The 26018-nt window shown below is 42.7% G+C and overlaps 1 protein-coding gene across 2 annotated transcripts in view; it reads right to left on the bottom strand.

Annotated features, from left to right (window-relative positions):
* RRAS2 (RAS related 2) overlaps nt 1-26018 on the bottom strand; it is a 73652-nt gene that overhangs the window by 12543 nt on the left and 35091 nt on the right. The window contains exons 2-4 of one of the 2 annotated variants that reach the window (XM_040989071.1): nt 2530-2617; nt 1597-1699; nt 1364-1472 (exon numbers count right to left, since the gene is read on the bottom strand). In XM_040989071.1, the coding sequence (XP_040845005.1) occupies nt 1364-1472; nt 1597-1699; nt 2530-2617 (300 nt within the window). The other variant, XM_040989072.1, reaches the window with a different exon arrangement.

Here is a 26018-nt window from a genome sequence, read left to right as displayed (position 1 = left end):
CTTGACTGACTTTAATGTGCCTATGCCTGAGGCTGGTGCAAAGCAACCGGGCGGGAGGAGTGGTATACGAGGCATAGAGAATAAAATGCTTCAGCAAATACTCTCTAAATGAATAAGCAGAAAATTGGACAAACACATTTCAATCCCTTTTTTCCTACTTTGGATATATACACATGTGAGCTTTCCCGCAAATACACAATTTGTGTATGCATATAGCTTAGGGAAAATCCACTCCAAGCTAATAATAGTACATCATCTTCCAAGGGATGAAAATAAAGACTTATTTCCTATACTTCTCCCACCATCTACTTTTTATTCTATTACTTTGCTCCAAAGCAAAGCAGATGGGACTAAACCCAGCACTAAGATTATTGGAAAGTAACATCATAAAGTTCATAGAAAATAGAATTGAAAAACTTTAGCACATATAGTTGATTTATATAAGCAAAATCACTGCCACATTAAGTTGCATACTGACAGAGTTACAAACTGGCACACCATCTACAGCCAATCTTCAGTACCTGCCACCCACACGCACAATTCAATGAAGTTCCTATTCCTGGCTCCAGCCTGGTCCAGCCCTGGCAGTTGTGTCCAGCTGGGGAGTCAATCAGCAGGCGGAAGCCTCTGTATCTCCCTCTTTTTATGTAACTTTGACTTTCAAATAAACTTTTCTTGAAAATAGCTTAATAGAATTATTTATTTAAGGGCTACAGGCATTACCCATAAAATTACTGCATTTGAAGGGAGGATGGAGGTAATTCAAGTATCTGCAGGGTTATTGTTTCTCAAGTTTTGTGTAAGGCTATATGAAATTTTTAACTTCCCAAAATATACTTTATCTTTTACCGATTATGATTTCTGTGAGATTCAGTGTGCCACAGACATACATACACAAAGCTAAACTACAAGGAGGTTAGCATACTGGGAAATAACAGATGTATACAGCCTGCCTCTTTACTCTTGAACAATAGAATTCCCATTACTATTTTTATTACATTTTTACATTGCTGGTTTGTTTTCTTTTTCCTACATTTGTAATGTCATGATACATCTATGTATCACAAAGTTAAGCTGCAACAGTGAAGTAAATGACTATGCCATTGTCATAACTTGGAGACAAGTAATAAAGGGGTATTTAAAAGGGAAAAAGATGAAGGAGGAGCAGGGATGAGCCCCTATGCATGCAAATCTGTATCAAGGGAAAAAAACAATATATTAAAAAAAATTCAGTGTGCCAAACTTAGAAATAAACACTTGCAATTTTTTTAATCATAGGACTCATTTCATTAAATCTATGACTTAAATTATGTGATATAATATGATATATAATTGCCTTCCCGGTATTAACATTTCTTCTCACCTGTCTTTGATGATCCAGATCTGCTTTATTGCCAATTAAAATCATTGGAAACTCATCACGATCCTTTACTCTGAGGATCTGTCTTTGAAATTTATAGATTTCTTCAAAACTAAATAAACAAAAGAACACACAAATTTTGGTCAAGTATCACAATTCAGCAAGTCCCATTCAAATTCAACATTACAATGATCCAGAAAGAAAAAGTGGGTCCACATTTTAACATTGATACAAACCTGCCTCTGTCTGTGACAGAAAAGACCAACAGGAAGCCCTCCCCAGTCCTCATATACTGTTCTCGCATGGCTCCAAATTCTTCTTGTCCTGCTGTATCCAAAACTAAAGACGGAGAAAAATATAGTGCCTGTATTAGTGTTTTCATTTCATCAATAACTGCTCCTCACCAGAGCAGGGCATCACATGTGTCCTCTGGAGACCCCTACCCGTGGTGCAGGCTCCCTTCGCACCTCAGTCTCCACACTGACGATCAGACATTCCAACAGCTGACAGTCCAAGAGCTGATAAGCATCAGTACAGACTGATTCGGTGGTTTAAATTTATCAGCATCCCAATTAAAAGGCTAAAAACATTAAACCCAAGGAAGCTGACGGAGTTAGTCAACTCCAAAATCACCTGGATTTTTTATTCCACCATGGGAAGACCTGCAAAAGATACCTGTAAACCCAAAGATACTGTAGCCATTATCCCACCCACCCACCCTTCCTGGCCTCCATACCATATTCAGTGCAGGTGCTAATGGATTCTTCGTCTCTGTGAAGAATGCAACCAAGGAGCAGGCTTCATGAAGAGGTAGATGTTTAGCCAAGCACAGAGCACTATTTGTTCAATTAAACCGTCTGCATTATACACCCTAAGTTAACCAATGTCAAACCCTTCCTAAATGCACTTCCTCTCACAAGGCAGGAAGAGCTGACAACTTGACAAGTTTTTTTCCAGTTGTTCCAATCAACAGAACTAACATCAACAGGCACAATAAAACCAGTTCCACCAGAACAAGATCATTGCTATTACTGTTTTGCTAATTGTTCAGGAATCTTTGGTCAATACGCAGTCAAAGGCGAGAGATGGGTCTGAATTCAAGATACTCGAATACGTCAATCATACTATACATGGGGCTTCAAAAAAAACAAAAAGCGAAGTTTACTTACTATCTAGCCGGGCTGCTCTATCATCTATCACACATTGCTTTGTGTAGGAATCTTCAATGGTTGGATCATAATCCGTTACGAAATATGACTGTAAAAAAGAAAATCACTTTATTTTTAAATGTATGTTTACTTGCCTGCACACAGAGCAATGGAAACTTCATCAAATCCTTCCTACTGGAACTAATCAAAACCTTTTCACTGAACAGTGGCTTCAGAGGATCTACCTAATGAGAGAAGTAATCTCTGAGTTTCACAGCTGAGAGATTACAAACAGCTACTGTACTTTTCAGAACCATATAAGGCTAAGAACCTAGTTGTAAAGTTTTAAGAAAGTAAAAAAAAAAAAAATATTGCCATTCAGATTTCTTTGAACATTTTTAAAGAATTTGTTTATTTCAAAAGCAAATGGACAGATTTCCCATCTGCTGGTTCACTCCCCAAATGGCTACAATGGCTGGAGTTGGGCCAATCTAAACAGGCACTTCATCCGAGTCTTCCACGTGGGCACAGGGGCCCAAGAACCTGGGCAACCTTCCCCTGCTTTCCCAGACACACTAGCAGGGGCTGGATCAGAAACGAAGAAGCTGGCATTCCAACTGACATCCATACGGAACGCCAGCATCACAAGTGGAGATTTAATCCAGTACGCCATGGCACTGGTGCCCCGCTCCTCCCTGCCCTTTTGTTTTTAATCATTTCTTTTATGTGAAAGGCAGAGTAGAGTCACAGAGAAGAGGACAGAGCTCTTCTATCTGCTTGGCCACAGATTAGAAGTATAGTAGCTGGGATCCAAACCCAGCATCCATTTGGGATGTCAGTGACACAGGAGGAATCTTAGCCCACTATACCACAGTGCCAGCCCAGATTTCTTTTAATTTAACAAAAGCATCCGGTCAAAGAACAAAAGTAGCAGGGAAGAAATGGGAAGTAGCACAAAGAGCCTGGCACGTTCCCTCCCCTAGCATCCCATTTCCTCTCTCCAGCTGTCTACAAACTTCAACAAGCAAGCACAAGTTCAGGATTTCTTCATCTGAGGAACCACATACACTTCACCAACACATCAATTTCTCTTTTCCATTGTCCAAACCTCCCAATTGTTATCTTCTAAGGCATCTTAGCATGCAATTTACAATTTCCTCTTAAACGTATTTAAAAAAACAATACCCTGAGAGAGCCTGTATTTCACCTCTTCCAGAAGGTCACTGACTAGGATGGGCCCCACCCTTCTTTTGTGTTGAATATCTTCCTTGCTCTACTCCTGACTGACTTCCTCAAGCTCATTTTCCCACCAGCACACTGCAAAATCCCAGGGAGTTAGAGGAAGGCAATTTAATGCTGGGAACCAATGCCAACAGTATTCAGCCGTTCTCAAGGGTTGGTCCCTGGCCATGGGACCTGCTGGCTGACACCCCTCAGTAAGATGACGCATGCAGTCACCAGGAAGCTGCCCAGAAGCAGAAGTTCTGAACTGGACAGTAAAGAAGGTTCTGGCTGGGGCAGGAAAGAAACAAAAGGTGGTCCTGATCCTCTGGCTCCTCACAATCTTTTCCTTTTATTGTTACAGGCCATGTTCTATATTCTACTCACATGTGAGGGATAGCCATAACCACAGAATTCAGTATCCATAATCCTAGTTCTTCCCTGATGCCTTCAGTTAAACTCATGATTTGATCAAACAAGCTGTTAAATGAACACCAGCAGTAACAGGAAGCCACCTCAACCACCACTTCATTCCACTTAGAGAGGAATAAAAACAGTGAGGGGCTTGCCCTGTGACACAGCAGGTAAAGCCACACCCTGCGACACTGACATCCCAAGGGTGCACCAGCTGATGTCTTGGTCGCTCCACTTCCAACCCAGCTCCCTGTTAAAGTGCCTATAAAGGCAGCAGAAGATGGCCCAAGTACTTGGGCCCCTAACACCCACATGGAGTCCCTGCATCATAGCTTTGGACTAGCCAAACCATGGCTGCTGCACCAACTGAGGGGGTTAACCTTTATTTCCCCTTCTCCACCTCCCTACCCTTCTCTCTCCCTCTGTAAATCTGCCTTTCAAATAAGTAAATCTTTACAAAATAATAAAATAAAATTTGAGTAGCTGTAAAATAGTAACAACAAAAACTCTTATGGCAGAGGTAAAAAATGAAATAAAATACCAATATATGGTGATGGTTAATAAAGGTCAACCACAACAGCTGTATTATTTTGGTCATACAGTTAGATGGTCGTAGCTCGTGTTTCTATTCATGAAGAAAGGCTTGCTGATCCTGGAAGGCGCAGCTGTGCTGATTCCACTCCTTGTCACACCACAGGTCAACCAGGTGACCTCTGTGACGTGGTATCTAAATATTATAATCAGGCCATAAGCTCCCCACCTGGGGTTCAGGAAATGTTTTCTAAACTTGAGTAATAATTACCCAGGCACACCCATAAGGAAAAGAAAGTCATCAGGTTAGGTTGTGCTTTTTTGTGTATGCAGGAATTACATGTCCAGAGGACATACACATTAAATCAAATAGCTCCTCATTGCTTACAGGATCAGTGGTTCTTTGCATGGTACCCAAAGCACTCTAGCTTGATTTGAGTGAACTGTACAAGGCCCTATTTCCCACCACCTGAAATGTGTTCCAGCGTTTGGTCTTGTTCCTCTACTTTGCCCAGCTTATTCAATAGTTACTAATGGCGCAACTACTGAGAGTGCGATAGGGGTCAGGTCCCCATTGTCGCGGAGCCTCCTGTCCTTCATACAGCGATTACTGCAGTCAGGGGCTGGCAAATGGTGTATGTATAAGCCCCAAGAAGTGAGAAGTCAACAAAATCTAAGCTACAGATAGACAAATAGGTATAGATACATTATGCATTCAGTATACATATACATACACACATATATATAGTTATCGATAATATTTAGGAACTATGTGTACAGCCACTTATAAACAGAGAGCACCAGCAATTTGCCAGGAGAAAAAAAAGACTCTTGAAGTTGAAAAAAGTTACCAACTACAGCCCAAAAAGGGTATTCTATGGCAGAAAGCAAGAAAAAAGAAAAGGAAACACAATAACTGATGGTCTTGACCTTGACTCCAGCGGTTCAGCAAGTACAAGCAAGGAGAGTGGGCAGAGGCTCACACATGGAAGGCTAAAAGGAGTGAAAGGTGCATCCCTGGGAGCACTAGCAAGGAAGCTGGAGGAGGAACACGCCCCTCAAAGGGCAGGATGTTGGCAGAGCAAGATTATCACAGCGCACAGCTCCAGTCACAGTTCAGCTTCCAATTCCAGCTTCCTGCTAACAAGCACCTTGTCGCTCAGAAGAGAGACCACAGTTCCAGGCTCCTGCCTCCATCGTGGCCCAGCCTCAGGTGTGGTGGACGTGTGGGAATAAGCCAGCAGGTGGGACACTGATCTCTTCTCCCTTTTCTTTTTCTCTCTCCCCCTCCTCCCTCCCTTCCTACCCGATTTTCACACAAAATAAACAAAGCTCAGGATGTCTTGCAGATAATAAAGGCTAAGTAGATTTCAGTCTCGTAGAGGTTGTTTGGAGATACGGTGATCTACTTAAAATCAAGGTAACCATTCCATTTCCAAAGAAAAGATCTGCTTCCCCTGATAAAATTTGGCCTGGACAAGGCTGTCAGGAAGGAGCCTTTCTTGAAGCCAATAACAGCATCAAACTATTATGGTGTGATAGACTGGAAAGCTATTCCTGATTATGCCACTACGCTGTACACGGTCAGCTTCCAATTGCCAACTTACTGCCTTTCCATTGAGACACCACAGTAAAGAGAGAATGTGGAAGCAGAGGAAAGGGATGAAGGCCTTTTCCTCTTCAACCAGCAAATGTAAATTCACCTTCTCCTGACACCCAGCTATAGGGAGAAGTGTAGTTCCCAGCTCTGCCACACAGTGGTGCCTGCTCTATATTCTCGGTCAGAGCTGATTCTGGAAAACCCGGCAAATGTGAGCATTGGTTAACTTGATCACCTTGTGTAGCAAAAAGGCCCAGTCTGAGGGGGTTGCAAACAAATGAAGGGCATGTCTGAGCACAATGCCACTCTGTGGCGTTGTAGGGCGTAGGAAGGGAAGAACAGAGGGAGAGAAAAGATTACTTCTATAAACAACCGAGCTCAGTATTATACTGTTCACTGACCTTTTGCTTTTACTTGATCATTTCCGTGCTGACCATCCAAGCCCACTAAAATCTGGACCACACCTTCAAGTGGATGGCACAAGAACTGCCCAGCCATTTCTTAACGAGACCACCAATGGGGAATGTCATACCTGAAGGTTCCCACCCAGTCAGGAGTCAGGTAACAGTGAAAAGCCCCAGACCTTCTAAGAACCTTTGGTGTCTCTCCCTCCATGCAAGAGGCACCCCATCTCCTGCCTCCCTTCCGGGAGGTGCTTTCCGCCTGCCTCTTCTTTCCACATTCACCTGGTCACTTTGCAAGTAAAACTTCTTTGTAACCGACCTAGCCTTTTATTTCTATACTAAGCTGAGGAAAGAACCCACTGAGCTTTTCTGGTAACACTGAACACATGTTTTCAAAAATCTGGGAGGAGCACATAAACACCACAGGAGGCAAACCCAGGGCAGAGAGAGGTGCCTTTTAATCCTGAGCTTTCACCTCACTCAAGGCCAAATGGCCTGGAAACTGAGCTTTTTTTTTTTTTTTTTTAATGCAGAACACTTTCCAGTTTTTTTCTTTCTCTCCCTCTTTTTCTCAATATCATAAACTTACCTTATGCTTTATTTCCTTGTATTGCCCACCCACATCTCCCCGCCTCACTGGAAGAAGCTCCACGCAGCATCAAGCTACAGGCAGCCCAGTCCCTCAGCAGCTGTCTGCCAGCTCCTGGGCCAGCTGCTACCTGACTGCTCTGCCTCCCTGTGCAGCACACCCCCCAGGCCTCCACCGCCTCGGCTTTTGTGCTCAAAGTCAAAGGCTCCGTCACGTGGACAGCAGCATTTGCCAGACAGGCAGTCCACGTGACACGGTATTTTATTACTTGATAAAACATTTCCTCATTTAATGAGAATCACCCTTTCCATAGATACATCCTTTTACACACTTCTTTTTAAGGCAAGTCCACAGGATTATCTTACCCCTCCAAGGTAACCCAAGTAATAAGTAGAAGATGCTGGTATTTAATAAAATTTGTAAAATTTCAGACTTCCATTCCTTTATCAGCCTATAAAATCAGGAATAAAAATACTTTGAAAATTAATCAGCAAGGCTGACCAATACACATTTTCTTCTCAGGCTACTGCTCAGTTGATCTTGCGCCAAAACACTATGGAGAAACATGGTCATGGACACTGTACATACCAAACACTGCGATTTTCTATTCCTCTACACTTTAACACAACATCTTCTTACCATTACCTCTAGCCACACAACATGTATTGTTTTAAAATTAACAAAATAAACCACAACATGGGACTGTACGACGGCTTGCTTTCTATGAATGAACACCTGTATAGTTTTTACCAGAGACAGCAGCAGCAAAGCCACAGATCCAGATCAAGATGCCATCTTACTTTGCTGTTTGAGTCCTTGGGAATTTGCTGTTTCCTCAACAGAAAACGGTGAGAACTGGACTAATTCAAGCAGGGCAGCGGCTACTGCCCAGTTCAGGTGGGGCAGCCGCAGGGCAGATGCAGGAAGCACACCCATGTACCCACTCCCCGCAGTGAGCAAGCTCACAAGCTGCTCTTCAAGAGCTGCGGGGCTGCTGTGGATAGACCCCTGGCATGCTGGGAGCCTCTCAACCCACCACAGCTTCTCGCGCGTGGGAGCTACCTAGGCACAAGCAACACAGAGCGCACAACCTGAAGTCCATCTGAACTATGAGCCTCAGTTTCCTTGTCTATATATGGAATTGACTTTCACTCTACAGGATTCTTGTGAAAGGTAAAAATTCTAGAAGGACACTCCAAAAAACTTTATAAAAAACAGAATTGAAGGAAAGTTTAATTTGATGCAAAAAAAAATTAGAGAACCATGCAGTTTTTTCATAACATTCATTTCCACAAACTTTTTAAACACGCTTTATGAATAGATTTTAATTTTTGTAGTAACAATCTCATTTTACATATGTTGAGATACCCTCACATTCTCTTGCCCTTAAAGTGATGACAGTCTGAATTTTCCAACTTCACATAACTGACTTAGCATTAAAAAGATGTAATTTGGATAACAGGTACACCAAGCTTGATATCTATCATGTAACAGATACTTACAACATATTTCATGTATATGTATTCATGAGTGATGGCAGCCAAACATAAAACACACAACTTCCCTTTCAAGTTCCTCCTTGAGCTAGTTCCTTCCTTCTGAAAACAGCAAGTCTCATTGTACTAACAGCATCATAATTCTAATTAAAATGTCTGATAAAGCATTTTAATTGTATTAGTCAATATTCATCTCAAAGCTTCACTGCTTGCTGGGTTGAGCTGACGTGTCTTTGCTGGGAGTGGGGAAGATGGTGTCACCCATCATCTCTCCCCGCACCCCTTCGTGTTCTTTATCTCTTTCCCCCAACAAGGTTACCTGTGGGCCCTTCAGGAGGGAGCTAAAAATCAACGGGAAGAGTCACAGAGGTGAGCGGAGTGTCTCAAAGGCCATGCCAATGATACCAGGTTTCATGCTAACTTTTTCATTAGGGCCTTGCGAGTTTCCTAAGAGTTTCCAAGGTGGTATCCTTGTCCAGAACCCTTAACTCTAAACCATATTTGATCCTGGAGACAGGTGGAATCAAGTTACCTTGGCACTCACTGTTTTATCTTCAGTCTTTGGAACTTCAACAGAAACTGAAACAGATTAGTGCTCCAACTCAAGTCCTGTTACTCATAACCCAGAACATACAGAATGAGCTGGTGTCCCCAAAGCCTACTTAACACTTTGTAGGACTTTCTTGGTATTAGGAGTGTACTACTTGGCACCAAGTTAGAATCTCAAATTATCAGCTGTTGGGGAAATCGGGTAATTATAAAGACTGTAATCGGGGTGTTAGGAATTAATATCACTGAGCACAATAAGAACCTAGTTAGCTATCAGTAGCTTTTATTTTCCAAAGTAAAACCGGTGTACATTCCGCTGGTAACACTAGAGAAGACTGCGGCAACGTCAGGCAGCTGTGAGCCAGAGCTGGGCTCTTCCTGTGTGACTTTAACAGCAGCTGTCAAGTCACAGAGAACCTTTGTTCCCGGCAACACCCTCCTTTATTTTTATGTCAAATGTTTCTGATATGCTTGTTATTTCTTAATCAAGTACATATTTTTTTTCTTGGCAGAAATTAGTATTTTAATCTTACATGTACAATTACAGGCAGTTTCTTCATAATTTATCCCCCAGAACTCTAACATAAAAATAATAAGAGCTATACTAAGTTCAACAGCCTTTTTGGCTTCTTATGAAAGTTAGAAAAAACTTTAATGCCGCGGTCTGGATCTGCCTGAAGCAACCTTGTGCTTGTGCACTGGACTCCGGTGCACACACAGCCATGATGCTCCATACACTTCAAGTTTAGTATTTCACTGCAAATGAATGGCCCACCAGCAAAAGCAGTGTACACAGTCGACTTACAAACTGCTTCTAAGTTAGTTATCTGGTGCTTATTTTACCATGGAAATTTTTTCTAAATTGTGGTTATATCCACAGGCCAGACCATAAAAGCTACCATTGAAATTTGGGCCTAGGCCAGCAGCAGTCCCAAGGTCTAACCTCTCAAACAGTCGTCTGGCCCCAAGAAGGAATAGGAACAAACTTCCTTTCCTAGAGTGCAAAGTCAGACATAAACAAGAATTGTTTGTAAGGAGGAAAAACCTGTTTCTGGGCTGCCTCTTAAATCCCCCAGCCTCCTCACCCTGCCCTCACGCCTCACTGCCATGCTCTTGCTTTTATCCTCCCTTCTGACAACTGCTTCCTCCATTCCCAAACTGCAATAAATTCCTTAGGAAAGCTCACCCAGCAGCACCAGGTGACATATTCTCAGTCTAAATGACAGCACACAGAGTCTGAGACCACTACACTACCCCCAACCTAAAGAGGGGAGCTCGCTCTGTTCAAAAGCAGAATCCTAAATTCAAATGAATCTTCAGTAACATTTAATCAGAAGAAAAAAGAAATCTTCAGGTTCTTTGAAAGGAAAATCAAATTTTTACAGATTTATTTATTTATTGGAAAGTCAGATATATAGAGAGGAGAAGAGACAGAGAGGAAGATCTTCCATCCGATGATTCACTCCCCAAGTGAGTACAACGGCCGATGCTATGCCGATCCGAAGCCAGGAACCAGGAACTTCTTCTGGGTATCCCACATGGGTGCAGGGTCCCAAAGTTTTGGGCGGTCCTCAACTGCTTTCCCAGGCCACAAGCAGGGAGTTGGATAGGAAGTGGAGCTGCTGGGATTAGAACTGGCGCCCATATGGGATCCCGGCGTGTGCAAGGCGAGGACTTTTAGCCGCTAGGCCACACCGCCGGGCCCCAAAAGGAAAATTAATTCGCTGGAGTAAACCACCATTTTGGGATGCTAGATCCTTCCAGGGAGCCATGCTTATGCTTCACAGCTCTTTGCCTTCCCAACCAACACTCAAAACTTAGAAACTGACCCACTGGGTAAGCAAGATCACACCGAAATGTTTAGTTCTCAGTGTCAGTGGACAGCAAGAGGGAAGGGGCCCTGCCACAACAATAGCCACTACTCCTAGATAAGTGTAACTCGGTGGCTGTGTAACTTAGAAGTCACCGAGCAACCACAGCTGGTACCCTACTTCACAGACCATAGAACAGGTAGACAGAACCTAAAATTAAGAATTAACAATTTTTTTAAAAGCACAGTGATGCACATTAACACAAACTGCGTACCATCAGAATGGAAGAACCAAGTAAATTCCAACACACCCTTTCACACCAAGACTTCTCCCTTGTTTCATCTTTTCCCTTCACTGTTCTGAGGGTGTCTCGGCAGCCGCTTCCTCCTTTCCTTCCCTCTGGCTGCTGCCCCTGCCCTAGCTGTGTTGGCCTTCCTCCTACCCTCTGGGCAGTGCCTAAGGCTGACTTCTGCGGGGCCCACTAAATGAGCAGGTCAGTCCCTGACACCCAGAACACCCACACTGGGTCCTACCATGGGCTCCTTCCTCTCTCCACTAGGGTCCTCTGTGAGGGCTCAGCCACTACTCTCATTTCAGAATCAATATGGACTTGAGGTAGAAAGCAGAGTCGGTTAGCTCTGTCATTCACCTGGCCTTCAGGTGACACTAAGATGCTGATTAATGCTGTACTTCATCCCAAATCCGCAATACCACCATATCCCTGCCCTCTTAAGAGCTCTGATGAAACCTAGAACGTTGCGTTATCAATTGACCCACAACTAGTCTGAAGTCCTATCTTTTAAGACTTACTTTGCTTTTATTGGAAAGGCAGATATACAGAGGAGGAGAGACAGGGAGAAAGATCTTCTGTCCGCCAATTCACTCCCCAAGTAGCCAAAACAATCACTCCTGAGCTGAGCTAATCTGAAGCCAAGAGCCCAGCTTCATCTATGCTTCCCACGCAACTGCAAGGTCCCAAGGTTTTGGGCCATCCTCCACTGCTTTCCCAGGGTACAAGCAGGGAACTGGATGGGAAGTGGGACAGCAGGGATTAGAACCAGTGCCCATATGGGATCCCAGTGCATACAAGGCAAAGATTTTATTATTTTTTTAAAGATTTATTTATTTTTATTGCAAAGTTAGATATACAGAGAGGAGGAGGAGACAGAGAAGATCTTCTGTCCGATAATTCACTCCCCAAGTGAGCGCAATGGCAGGTGCTGTGCTGATCCGAAGCCAGGAACCAGGAAATTCCTCCAGGTCTTCCATGCAGTGCAGGGTCTCAATGCATTGGGCCATCCTCAACTGCTTTCCCAGGCCACAAGCAGGGAGCTGGATGAGAAGTGGAGCTGCCAGGATTAGAACCGGCGCCCTTATAGGATCCCAGTGTGTTCAAGGTGAGGACTCTAGCCGCTAGGTCACGGTGCTGGGCCCCAAGGCAAGGACTTTAGCCACTGGGCTACCGCACAGCCCCCTGAACTGCTATCTTTAACTAATCATCTAAATTCTAGGTCCTTTTTAAGAAATCATGTTCTCGGGCCCGGCGCGGTGGCGCAAGTGGTTAAGTCCTCACCTTGCACGCCCGGGATCCCATATGGGCCCCGGTTCTAATCCCGGCAGCCCCGCTTCCCTTCCAGCTCCCTGCCTGTGGCCCGGGAAAGCATTCGAGGACGGCCCAAAGCTTTGGGAACCTGCACCCGCGTGGGAGACCCAGAAGAGTCTCCTGGCTTTGGATCGGCATAGTATCGGCCATTGCGCTCACTTGGGGAGTGAATCATCAGACGGAAGATCTTCCTCTCTGTCTCTCCTCTCTGTATATCCGCCTTTCCAATAAAAAAAACAATAAAAATAAATCTTTTAAAAAAAAAAAGAAATCATGTTCTCATTCTTTTATTTTTTAATAAGAGTATTATTGGGATATAACTCACATAACAAAAATCACTCAAAAAGTATACCACTCAAAGTTGTACAACCATCACCACTGGTTCCCAGAACATTTTTCCTATCCCTAAAAATTAATCATTAAAGCCATGAGGAGGCATCCCTTATTTCTCTCAGCCCTTCCTAGTCCTAGAACTATCAATCAATAATCTACTTTCAAATTCAGCAAAATTATGCCTCAACACTATAAACTGCTAAATACTAAAATGAAAATAGACACGAGACAGCTGAATAGTACCCTATAGCCATTTTAAGGTGTATAGAAGCCGGCAGTACATAAACTAAAATTGAAATGTCAATGAAGTAGTCACAGGACGTGGTTAAGAACTTGCATTTTTTAAACGTATCGGTCACTCAATACCATACTAATTCCATAATGTTATAAAATGTTGTTGATGTTATGTTGGGGCTTTTAATTGATCGGGATGATATTCTGCCAACTCTGCCTTCAGACCAGAGATGGTCTCCCCCAGAAACTGTTGAATTTATCTGGACAATAAGATGCTGGACTCTATGCTTGGTATATGCTTGCAATGAAAGAATCTTGACTGAATTTAACTGTAATACTGCAACAAAGTGGAGGAATCCACCATGGGGGAAGGGTACAGGGAGGGGTTGGGGGAATCCCAGAGCCTATGAAACTGTGTCACATAATGCAATGTAATTAATAATAATTTTAAAAAATGAAATGTCAAAAAAAATCTACTTTCTAATTTGCCTGTTTCAGACATTTCATATAGACAGAATTATACTGGGGCCCAGCACAATGGCTCAATAGGCTAACCCTCCCTCTTCAAGCACCCAGATCCCATACAGGCACTGGTTGTGTCCTGGCTGTTCCACTTCTCATCATGTTCCCTGCTTGTGGCCTGGGGAAGCAGTCGAGGACAGCTCAAAGCCTTGGGACCCAGCACCCGCGTGGGAGACCCGGAAGAAGCTCCTGGCTTCGGATCAGCTTAGCTTTGGCTGTTGTGATCACTTGGGGAGTGAACCAGCAGATGGAAAATCTTACTGAGTCTCCTCCTCTCTGTATATCTTTCTTAACAATAAAAATAAACAATTCTTTAAAAAAAAGAAAACACTGGGCCCGGCGCGGTGGCGCAAGTGGTTAAGTCCTCGCCTTGCACGCCCGGGATCCCATATGGCCGCCGGTTCTAATCCCGGCAGCCCTGCTTCCCTTCCAGCTCCCTGCCTGTGGCCCGGGAAGGCAGTCGAGGACGGCCCAAAGCTTTGGGACCCTGCACCCACGTGGGAGACCCAGAAGAGGCTCCTGGCTTCGGATCGGCATAGTATCGGCCCGTTGCGCTCACTTGGGGAGTGAATCATCGGATGGAAGATCTTCCTCTCTGTCTCTCCTCTCTGTATATCCGCCTTTCCAATGAAAAATAATAAAAATAAATCTTTAAAAAAAAAAAAAAAAAAGAAAAGAAAACACTAACGTACGCTGTAACATTAGCACTCCACTCTTCATTCCATCATGTGGTGTACCAGTTCCTGCATCCCATATCCTAACTTTATCCTTTCATCAGCTGATTAATAATTTGATTGTCAATACTTTGGTTATTATGAACAATGCTGGCATTGCTTTTTCTGTTCATTTGCTTTTTAATCAGTTTCACATCGTTTTAAAAGCCAAGAAATGGAGATCTTCTATCTGCTGGTTCACTCTCCAAATATTCTCAAAAGCCAGAACAGGGTCAGGCTGAAGCCAGGAACCAGGAATTCAATCCAGGTTTCCTACGTGGGAGCCAAGGACCTATGTACTAGAGCTATCCCCTACTGCCACTGAAATACACAGCAGTATGAAGCTGGATCAGAAGCAGAGAGGCTGGGACTCAAACGAAGTGATACCATGTGAAACGGTGGGGCTCCCAGTACAGATTTTTATGTGGCGATATACATGCGTGTATGTGTATGTGTATGTGTTTATACATCTAACAGTGGAGATGCTTAGATTCTTGAGAATCTCCAACTGCTTTTCCAGGGGAGCTGTACCATTTTACAGCCCTCCTGGAAATGCTTGAAAGGTCTCATCTACACCTGTTATTAAACAGCTATGATTCTGAATAGAGCCTTCCAGTGAATACCAAATAGTTCTCTTGCTGCAATTTGATAAATGCATTTTCCTAATGAGATACAAAACATCGTTTTGTGTATCTTCTTTGCAGAATGTCTATTGCTCTCATTGCTTAAAGACTTGAGTATTTGAGAGAAACCAAAAAAAAAAGAGGAGACAGAGAGGTGTATCCTATCCACTAATTCACTGCCTGAACGTCCATAACAACCAGGGCTGGACCAGAACTTCACTCAGGTCTCTGACATGAGTAAGAGGAACCCAACTGCTTGAGACATTATCGGCTAACATCCCAGGAAGCTGAATCAGACTAAGGTTACTGAAGTCAAATAATCATAACTGCAGTGACAGCCAACACCCCTCTGGCATGTACCAGACCCTGCATTAGCAGGAAGCTGGAGGCAGGAGTGAAACCCATACACTTTAACATGGGCCACGCTAAACAGCTGTCTCCAGCCCACCCCCACCAGAGTTTTTAATTAGAATAAACCTGACATTATATAGCATGCATTTTAATTGAAATTATACATAAACAGGTAGGATAAACATGATGCTCGTTTGAAGTATGTGCTTCAGAACAAACTAATGTAGACAGATGGGGAAAGATCCTGTTGCTTCAAACAACTGCACTACCAGCAGCTATGGATTTACAACACAATTAAAACTTAGTATGTCCATACTACTGTTGTTATTATTTTTCTAATACAAAAAAACAAATTTCTCATGGCCTTCCTTTCAGAATGGGAGAGGAGGAAGACAGAAGCTCTCACCAGATTCTCTCTGCACCACACGCTTGGAGGAAGGGCCCATGTTTCTCCAAATGCATCCCTGTGTCACACCAGGGACCACCCTTCTGACTGTTTATTCAACCTCACTCACCCAACTGGCCAATGCTGTGTTAGAAAACCCCTTCCTACAGCACACAAGTTTAAATCAGACTGTATCACAGGATAAATTTAAACACTTCAATGGAGACAAACATGATGAATTCCAAAAGGAACCATAAGAACTCATATTACAAAAATACCCAACTATGTAGGTTAAAAACTTCAACGGCTAAATGGCACATATTCACAGCATTCTGACATCATTTAAAGTCGCAAATTATAGATTGTTCATATGTGTTCAGTCTAATTTCACAGTAAAAGAATGCCACATCAACTCTAAACCACACAAAGAGAAAATAAACATGCAGCTAAATTCTGAATCTCATTTATGTGCACATGAAAGAGATCAGATTGTATAACAATTATTCATTCAGGAAAAAGTAGTTTAACAGTACTTAGTATCAAATACAAGAAGGCTTTCTCCCTTGTAGTAGGGTGGAAAGTGGCACTCAAAAAGATACCTCAAATTGCTAAACCGTGGGACCTTGACCGTGAGCCTAGCTGGAAATAGATTTGTGTATACATGTTATTAAGTAAAGGGTCTTGAAGGGAGAGCATCGAGGAAGAAAATCCAGTAACTACTGTCAGTCTAACAGAAAAAAAGAAGAAGATTTCAGACACAAAACTGCCCAGAAGTGAAGGCCAAGTGAGACAGAGGTCAAGCCTGGAATGATGGAGCCACAGCCAGGGAAACCCCACAACTGCTGACAAGCAACAGAGCAGGGACAGAGGCCCAGCAGGGACGATTCTCCCTTTAATCCTCACAACACTAGCACAGCAGGGACAAAACTGACCCAGACATCTCACAAAGAAGGAAAATGAAATTATACACGATAATTTTAGAATGATAATAGTTTATCAATACTTCAGCTAATAGTTTTAGGAAAGTACTCAAAATAATCACAGTATGTCTCAAGAATAATCACTGAAAATTTGGTGCGTTGATTAAAGAGGCATCTGGGACACACTCATTGGAGGTGAAGTACCCCGCAGGCTGGGCGTCCTGGCTCCACTCCTTGCTGCCTCCTGACGCACACCTTGGGAGGCAGCAGGTGATGAGAGCCACCAAGCATCTGGAAGACCTGGACTGAGAGCTGAGCTTTGGCCTTCAACCTGGCCCTGCACCAACTGCTCCAGGCATTTGGGGAGTGAATCAGCGGACAGAATAACTCTACCTTTCGAATAAATGGATAAACAAAATATTAATTTTTTTTTGTTTTGCTGTAAAGTAACACATCCTCACTGTAGAAAATCTGGAAAATCATAATTTTAAAATGGTAAAACTCACCTTCGGGATTAGAGCCTATCTTCACAATTTAACTTATAATATGAAAGTAAACATTTTCTGCCCTGCTAGCTAAATGATCCTCTCAAATGATGGACCTAGATAAGGTCCATCATTCAAGGCTTCTGTTTACAATCAAGTTTGTATGGCAGTTACACAACTATGAAGTCTAGAGTCTACAATGGAAATTCTGGTCTAATTTTAACATAAGCCTTATAATTAACACGCACAAATGGGAACTACAAGGACAGGTTTATTGTCATGGGGGTTTCCAACAAGGTGCTTTCCCTTGATCATTTTTGGGTCCTGAACTGTTCTGGTCTCTAATCATCATTTACATATCAGCTAAGGTCTCAATTTTAGAAATAAAAAGTACAGAAGAGAAATTAATGAAGATCAAAATGACAAAACTTAGTTTTTCCACCAATGATATTCAACACGTCCCTTTCATCACATTTTTTTTTCAAAACATAATCATTAACGAGACTGTATAAGAAGCAGAGAAAGGGGAACATCTAACAGCTGCCAGCAACAGCAAAGGCTGAGAAGGAGAAAAAGCGTAGTTATGTCAAACCAAATCTATAATACAGGCAGATTTTAAAATATTTATGTACTCATGTTTCTGTTAAAAAATATACACACAGACTAACTAAAAGTGAGTTTTTAAAAGTTCTACCAATTAAACATTTACTTAAAATTACATAGCATCTCAACTCCCTAAGTGTGGGCTGCACAAGGCTTCCTTCAGAAGAACACAATGGAGTGATGGGTGGAGAGTAACTTTATGGTAGGGAGACCAAATATTGCCTCAGTGTGCGATAAGGCTGACATCAACCACCACAAACCACACTAATAAATAGCACGCATCCTTGATCTATGATGAAAAGGGCACCTTGCTTCTATAGTCTTCTCAAAAAGCTATACCTCTAGCCCAGCCACAAGAAAAACACAAGATAAATTCTAACAGAAGGGCATTTCACAACCCTTTACCAGACTGCTCTGCCAAGCAGTCATCAGAAAGGAGGGAAGTGGCCCAAGGGAAGGTTGGGAAGACACAGCAGTCAGACAGAATGTAGTATACTCATGGGATCCCAGACACAAAAAGGACATTAGGTAAGAACTATGGAGATTTGACTAAACTGTGGGCTTTGGTTAGTAGTAATGCATCAGTACCAGCTCATTATTTGTAACAAACATATCATACAACACAAAATGTGCATAATATGGGAAGTGGGTATCTGACACAGAAACCTTCTATGCTCTCAGTACATCTAAAAGTTCATTAAAAAAAGGAAGAAAACTACACAGCACACATTTCCAGAAAAACACTAAGGTAAGATATTTCTAATCACATGTAAAAGCAACAAGACACACAAAGTAGTTTATTCTTGTATTAAAGATTAAATTTAAGTTCAGCAATACAAGGAAGCAAAATAAAAGCAGATGAAAGACTCCAACCTCACAAGCAGATCTATTGTGATACAGGAAAGAATACTCAATCTCTTGGCACAGGAAGGGTGGCTTCACAAGCTAATCCTCCTTAGCACAGGCATCCCAAATGGATCCTGGTTCAAGTCCTGGCTGCTCCACTTCCAATTCGGCTCCCTGCCAATAGCCTAAGAAGGCAACCAGGGACCCTTGCACACAGTGAAAACCCAGAAGCAGCTCCTGACATCAGATTGGCTCTTCCAGCCTTCACAAATCAGCAGATGGAAGATCTGTTTGTCTTTCACTCTCTCTCCCTGCCTTCTCTGTGTATAACTCTGCCTAAAAATAAAAATAAAATATGTCTTTAAAAACTGCCTCATAATCACAGAACAACAAAGAGCATCCTAAACTAATGAAAATAACGTGTGGGGCCTGGCACGGTAGCCTAGTAGCTAAAGTCTACGCCTGGCATGTGCCAGGATCCCATATGGGTGCTAGTTCATGTCCTGATTGCTCCACTTCTGTTCCAACTCCTTGCTTGTGGCTCAGGAAAGCAGAAGAGGACACTCCCAAGCACTCCTGTGGGAGATCCGGAAGAAGCTCCAGGCTCTTGGCTTTGGACAGGTTCAGTTCTAGCTGTTACAGCCACTAGGGGCCTGAATTGGTGGACAAAATATCTTTCTCTCTGTCCCTCCTCTCTGTAAATCTTTCCAATTTAAAAAATAAAAATAAATAAATAAATAACTTTAAAACACTTAGACCCCCTGAACAGGAAGCTTGCTCTTCTTCCATCCTCAGGGGCTGAGCTTTCTGTTCCTACACACACTGACTCCCTGTCACATTTACATATTAGAAGGTGGTAATGACATTGTGCAATATCCACACAATGCTCAAAACCAAAGATGTAAAACTCCTCCTCTTTCACTTCATTGGCATCTGCTAAAACCAATGCTTTCTAACGTCCTATTATCAGCTCAAAGCAAGAAAATCAAACCAAATGTCCAGAGAAAATAGGTACAAAGAGGAACATGGAGAGCTCTGCACTGCAGGCAGCATTAGCCAGGCCCCCTCTGTAAGAACCCGAGTGCCACCTGGGCCAAAGCGTCCTCTTTAGACTCATTTCAGCTAACACCCAGAGGATCCCAAAATGGCCATGTTGTAATTCACCACAAAGGAGGGTCCTAAATGCAAATGAGACATGGGAAATAACAAAAACAAATCAAACTTAGTTCCTGTTCTCAGACTACTCAAGATCAAGCAGGAAGCAAGATATGAAAATAAATATCACCTTTTGCTGACTCTAGCAAGCCACCTTAACTACTACATGATGCTAAGATTTTTAAGAATGTGGCCTTGGGATAGAAGAGATGCTATAGTTTGAGTGACAAGTGTTGGTTCAGTGAAAGTAATAGCTGCGAATGACATTAATCCCCACAAGTGCTGGGCAAAGGACCCAAGGAAAGAGAAGGCCCTGCTGGCACATCCACACATTCTACAGTTAATGAGAAAATACGATTCAAAATGCATGCACCTTACCAGGGACAGAATTACTTAAAGAGTGCAAAGCAGATCAAAGAAGATGCAGATGTCTTTGCTTACAAATTTTTTAGAGACAATACCATTACATTTATATCAATATTCCACTAAATTATTTGAGAAACAAACTTCAAGTAACTACTTTTAAGAAACACTGCCTAAGACTGATGCTGAGGCACAGCGGGTAAAATCACCACAGGAATTTCATAGGGGGGCTATGGAATGTTGTAATTCCAATTGCTCCACTTATGATCCTGCTCCCTGCTAATGGCCAGGGAAAAGCAACAAAAGATGGACCAAGTGCTTGAGCTGCTGCCAATCACATGGGAAATCCAGATGAAGCTTCTGGCTTCCAACTGGCTCAGCCCCAGCCATTGTGGCCATCTGGGGAGTAAACCAGAGATATAAGATGTGCATGTCTCTACTTTATAACTCTTTCAAGTAAATAAATAGATTTTAAAAAGAAAGAACTGCAAGAAAAAAATCAAAACTAAAAGGTCACTAGGCCCAGAACAATAGCCTAGTGGCTAAATCCTCACCTTGTATCCTACCCACCAGGATCCCACATGGATGCTGGTTCGTGTCCCAGCTGCTCCACTTCCCATCCACCTCCCAGTTTGTGGCCTGGGAAAGCAGTTGGGAATCTGTACCCATGGGGCAGACCCGGAAGAAGCTCCTATCTCCTGGCTTCGAGTGAGCTTAGTTCTGGCTGCTGCAGCCACTTGAGCAGTGAACCAGTGGATGTAAAATCTTCCTCTCTGCATCTCCTTGTCTCTGTAAATCTGACTTTCGAATCAAAAAAAATAAATTCCCCCCCAAAACAATTTAACCGTGAAAAATTACTGTCTTTCTTTAACAAAAATTACAAGAAAAAAGAACTTTGTTCCTCCCACCATGCCTGCCATCTTTCCCTGCAAAATAAATCATGGCAACAATTACAAACGTGTGGAGACAAATGTAAAACAGAAAACATTTCTAAAGGAGCACTGAGCCATTTTCTAAGGCAACAGGAAAAATACTGCAACTGTTCACCCTTTCCCAGTTCTTCAGTACTGAAGTTTCACTTTAGACAAGGAAAGAAAACGGCCTTGCCAACTCCTGAAGTAATGGCTAGAATATAAACTCAAGAAAAGCATTTGCTGAATGCAGAAATCACTATACTAAGAAGTCCTGTATTTCCCGCTTTTAATACTCAAGTGTCTATTTTAGTTCCCTTAGAGAAGCAAAATCATTCATACATTGGGCTCCTGCCCCGCCCAGCCAGGGCCTCTGCTGCTCTCGCTGGTAACACACTGACAAGAGAAATGCTTCCTAAGAAAGGCAGGCAGTGTAACTAGAAATAACCCAAATGCAGAATTCCTTGATTCTTTCCCCATGTTTGGGACTACTCAAACAGTAAATTTAATAAGAAAATTGGCACAGCACTGCCACCTGGGATATCTGTGTTCCACAGAAAGAGCCTAGGTTCCAGGGTAACCTCCAGTTCCCATCCAGCTCCTGCTACAATGCACTCTGTAAAGCAGCAGATAATGGTTCAAATACCTGGACACCTGCCACCCATGTGAGAGAATCAATGAGGATACGGGTCCAAGATCCAAAAATCAGCCTAGCCCAGCCTAATTGTTGTGGCCACTTGAGGTATGTATGAACCAGCCAAATGAAGATCTCCTCCTGTCTGTCCGCCTCTCAATTTCCACTTCTCTGCCTTTCAAATAAAATTAAAATAAGAAGAAATTGTACATTAGCCATCAGAAAAACTCAGTTTCACAGCTGAGACTTTCACAGAAGTGTTTACTGTGCATCTCCAGTCTCACACAGTGGCTTACAACAACACAGCTACAGGTTTACTACATTCCAGGAACTAGATGTTTTGTATACTTAAAAAGGTTTGTGGAAAACTTGAAATATTTTTTTTAAAAAGTTCAGGAGTCGGTTTGGGGTTAGGCATTATGGCACTGCAGGTTCAGCAGCCACTTGCAATGCCTGCATCACAGGTCAGAAGACCTGGTTCAGGTTCCAGCTACTGCACCTCCTACTGTGGACATCTGAAGAATGAATCGGCAGATGGAAGGTCCGTTTCTCTGCCACTCAGCCTATCACATATACAAAAATAAACATTTGGGCCCGGCACAGTGTCGCAGTGGTTAAGGTCCTCGCCATGCACGCCCGGAACCCCATATGGGCGCCGGTTCTATCCCGGCAGCCCCACTTCCCTTCCAGCTCCCTGCCTGTGGCCCGGGAAAGCAGCCCAGGTGGGCCCAAAGCTTTGGGACCCTGCACCCGCGTGGTAGACCCGGAAAAAGCTCCTGGCTTCGGATTGGCATAGTACCGGCCGCTGCACTCACTTGGGGAGTGAATCATTGGATGGAAGATCTTCCTCTCTGTCTCTCCTCTTTGTATATCCGCTTTTCCAATAAAAAAAAATAATAAAAATAAATCTTTAAAAAAATAAACATTTGATATGTTCATTTTGGTGTATACGTGCCCCATAGTAAGCTCACTGAGGTGGCGAGTTCGTTATTGACTATCTACAGGTAAACAAAGGGAGACATTGAAGATCAAGTAACCTTGTGAGGGTCACAGACAGAGACGGATTCTGGGCCTCCTGACTTGATTCTGTCTTCCCTTTAGAAAACAAACTGAAGGTACCACCTCTTTTCTCTAGATTTATGGAACAAAAGGTCCATCTTTTGGCAATCACACTCAAGCCGCAATTTGCCAACAGTAAAGGTATAAACTACCCAAGCCCCCTGTCTCCCAGCAGCACAAGTAACACCCCTACCACCCGTTATGGATCATTTTCCCTCTTCTGGCTTGAAGACATTTTCTAAGTATCTCATCTGATAAGAAAGCGCAAGACCTAGGCAAAGGACTTACGATAAAGAGAACCAAATATCGGTTTTATTTTCCAGGGTTCAAAATAGCTGCATGATCAAAACAAAATTTGGTGAGATAAACTTGCAAAAGGAAACAGCAGTGAGGAGGTGCATTCCAGTCAGCCTTGGCCGTGTGTAAGGTCCCTGACCTTTAGGGCTCTCAACCCACAAGTGAGAGACAAACTCACACCATAAAGCTACTGCACCAACCAAACATGGCGATGTTACATGTTTAAACCAAAGAAATCACTGTGACAAAAAAAAAGGCTAAGGAATAAGGACCTGTATCAGAAAAATCAACGTGTGAGAAAATTTAAGAGATGAGATCAGGTAAATAAAGCTTTTCTTCCTGCATAATTCAATTTGTTTATTTAATTGTAGCATTGCCCACTAACCACACCACACACAAAAAAAGCCACACTCCTCTGAGGTCATTTTACCTCTGCTGTTTCCTTCGCAGTGAGTCTGCAAAGTTGTGATGCACATTGTGATGGTATTCATTGAACAGAAAGCAACCGAGTGAAGCCTACAGCTTTAAGTAAACCTCTGGCACCCTGAAAAACCACAAGACAGCAAGCTCTTTTTTTCCCATGTTCTAACAGATCTTTTTAAAGTTGTTTTCTTAAGTGGCAGTATACCTAGAGCAACTTCACACTTGTCTATGGAGTCTTGTGTTCAGCACCAAAAGCCACAAGTCAGGCGACACTGAGAATGGAAACTAATCAATAAAAAAAATTCTGAAACAGATGTCTTTAAGTAGCTTTCATTTACTTACTCTTTCATTTAGTTAACTTTGATCTAAAAACAATAAAAGCAGCAGTTTTTCCTGTAGACTCCCATTAATACTTTAACCTTTGCAGTTAAACTTCAGATTTGCACAAAAGATTTCCCCTTAACTGATTTTTTTCATTGCTTTAGAAACGGTTTCTCACACACACACACACACACACACAGGTTTAAAATAAAGCAAAGGAAAGGAAATTTTTGAAAGGTACTGATACTGTCAATTTATTTTAAAAATAACATTAGTAAAAATTAAGATAGTTTTGCTTCAAAACTCATTTTTCAAGACCCTGACAACCACAGTAAAAGAAAAGAAGTATGCTGTGAACTGGGAAAACTGGTGTCAATTCTGCATAGCAAGTTGTAAAGACAGCAACCCTTACAGGCACCAGCTCAAGCCTCAGGGAACGCTCTGATGCAAATCCCTGCTGAAGTGCCTGGGTCCCTGGACACCCTGGGAGACCCTGAAGAAGCTCCTGGCCCTGCCTTACAACCCGGCTCAGCCCTGTTCTTTGCGGCCATTTGGGGAATGAATCAGCAGATGAAACCTCTGTAAACTATGAAATACCAGTTACTTCTCATAATGAGTTAAGCAATACAATGATAAAAGAAACTGATTGGAAATGAGTGAAGGCACAGCAACACGTGTAAGCCTCTGAGCAATGTCCACACCAAGCCTCCTCGATACCACACTAATCTAGAGCAAACTGCCGTGCTCTCTCCCTCGACAACACGGTGTCAGCAAAAGGCAGGGACCTCCACCTCACCCTCATTGTTTCACACTTGATGGAATGATCCTTGCACGCGGCAGGGCCCTATCCTGCTAGTTATGTGTTCCTGCTTGGGGTTCTGCTAGTGTATCCTTGTTTGACCACATAGGAGCAACTGGGTGAAGGGAGAACAGAGAGCCGTCCACCTTGTAAGAATGTTAGCACACCTGTAACACTCAAGGCCTGGTTAGAGATCCTTCCTCATGAGGGAAATCTCAGGTTTAGCTCCCCGCTCCCCAACTCCTGTTCTTTGCTGGTCCAATTTGAGCTCTAATTGGAAGTTACACACTCCTGAAACTCTGCCTTTCACCGCTGACTGCATGGTGCTTCCACTTAAGCTCACCTCGTTAGGGGAGTAGGATGGAGAGCACATCTGGAAATGTCTAGGGTTGTTTTGAATTCACTAATGCATTAAAAGGTATAGTTATTCCAAGTCTGAGCATTAACGGGTTCTCATCTCTTTCCTCATCTCTTTTCCTATACTACAAACATATGTATATTTGGAAAATGATTAATTCATTACGTAAGCTACAACAGAACTTTGTTTAGTAGTTTCATAGGCTGTCTGCCAATAATGTAGACCTATGGAATATATGTTACCATATATTCAATTAATTTTTTTAATGATTTATTTTTATTAGTCAGATCTACAGAGAGGAGAGACAAAGATTTTCCATTCGCTGGTTCACTCCAAGCAGCTGCAACAGCCAGAGCTGAGCTCACCTGAAGCCAGGAGCTAGCAACTAATTCTGGTTTTCCCGGGCTGGCACAGGGTCCCAAGGCTTTGGGCAATCCTCCACTGCTTTCCCAGCCCACAAGCAAGTTGCTCGAAGGGAAGTGGAGCAGCCAAGACATGAACTGGAACCCAAAGGAGATCCTGGCATATACCAGGTGAGGATTTAGCCAACGGCTACTGCATTGGGTCCTCAAAATCTAATTTACCTGATATTTTATTGGGGAAGTATATAAAATTCACTGTTAGTAATTTTCATCAGCCATACCCATTAAGATTCATTAATAAACACTGAAGAGGTAAACAAATTAAAAGTGAAGAAAAGACTTTCAAAATCATTTAGAGCTAAAACAAATCCGTAGAAGTTTTAAAAAATACAATCTGATGGTAACAGTGAATAGAGTGAAAGATCTCCTCGGACACTGCTAACGAGAACTAAGGGCCAACTAGAGTAGCAATCATAACCCTGGCAAAGCAAAGATTTCAAAGAAAACACTAGGAACAGCTTCAAGTAATACATGTGAAACAGATAAAATACTTAGAAAAATACAATCAAAACTGATTCATGAGTAATTACACAGC

Source organism: Ochotona curzoniae, unplaced genomic scaffold (genome assembly GCF_017591425.1).
Source record: "Ochotona curzoniae isolate NIBS_2020 unplaced genomic scaffold, NIBS_Ocur_1.0 contig_517, whole genome shotgun sequence".
NCBI classification, from domain to species: domain Eukaryota; kingdom Metazoa; phylum Chordata; class Mammalia; order Lagomorpha; family Ochotonidae; genus Ochotona; species Ochotona curzoniae.
The sequence above is the reverse complement of the archived record's forward strand: the minus strand, read 5'-3'. Positions and strand labels throughout refer to the sequence as shown.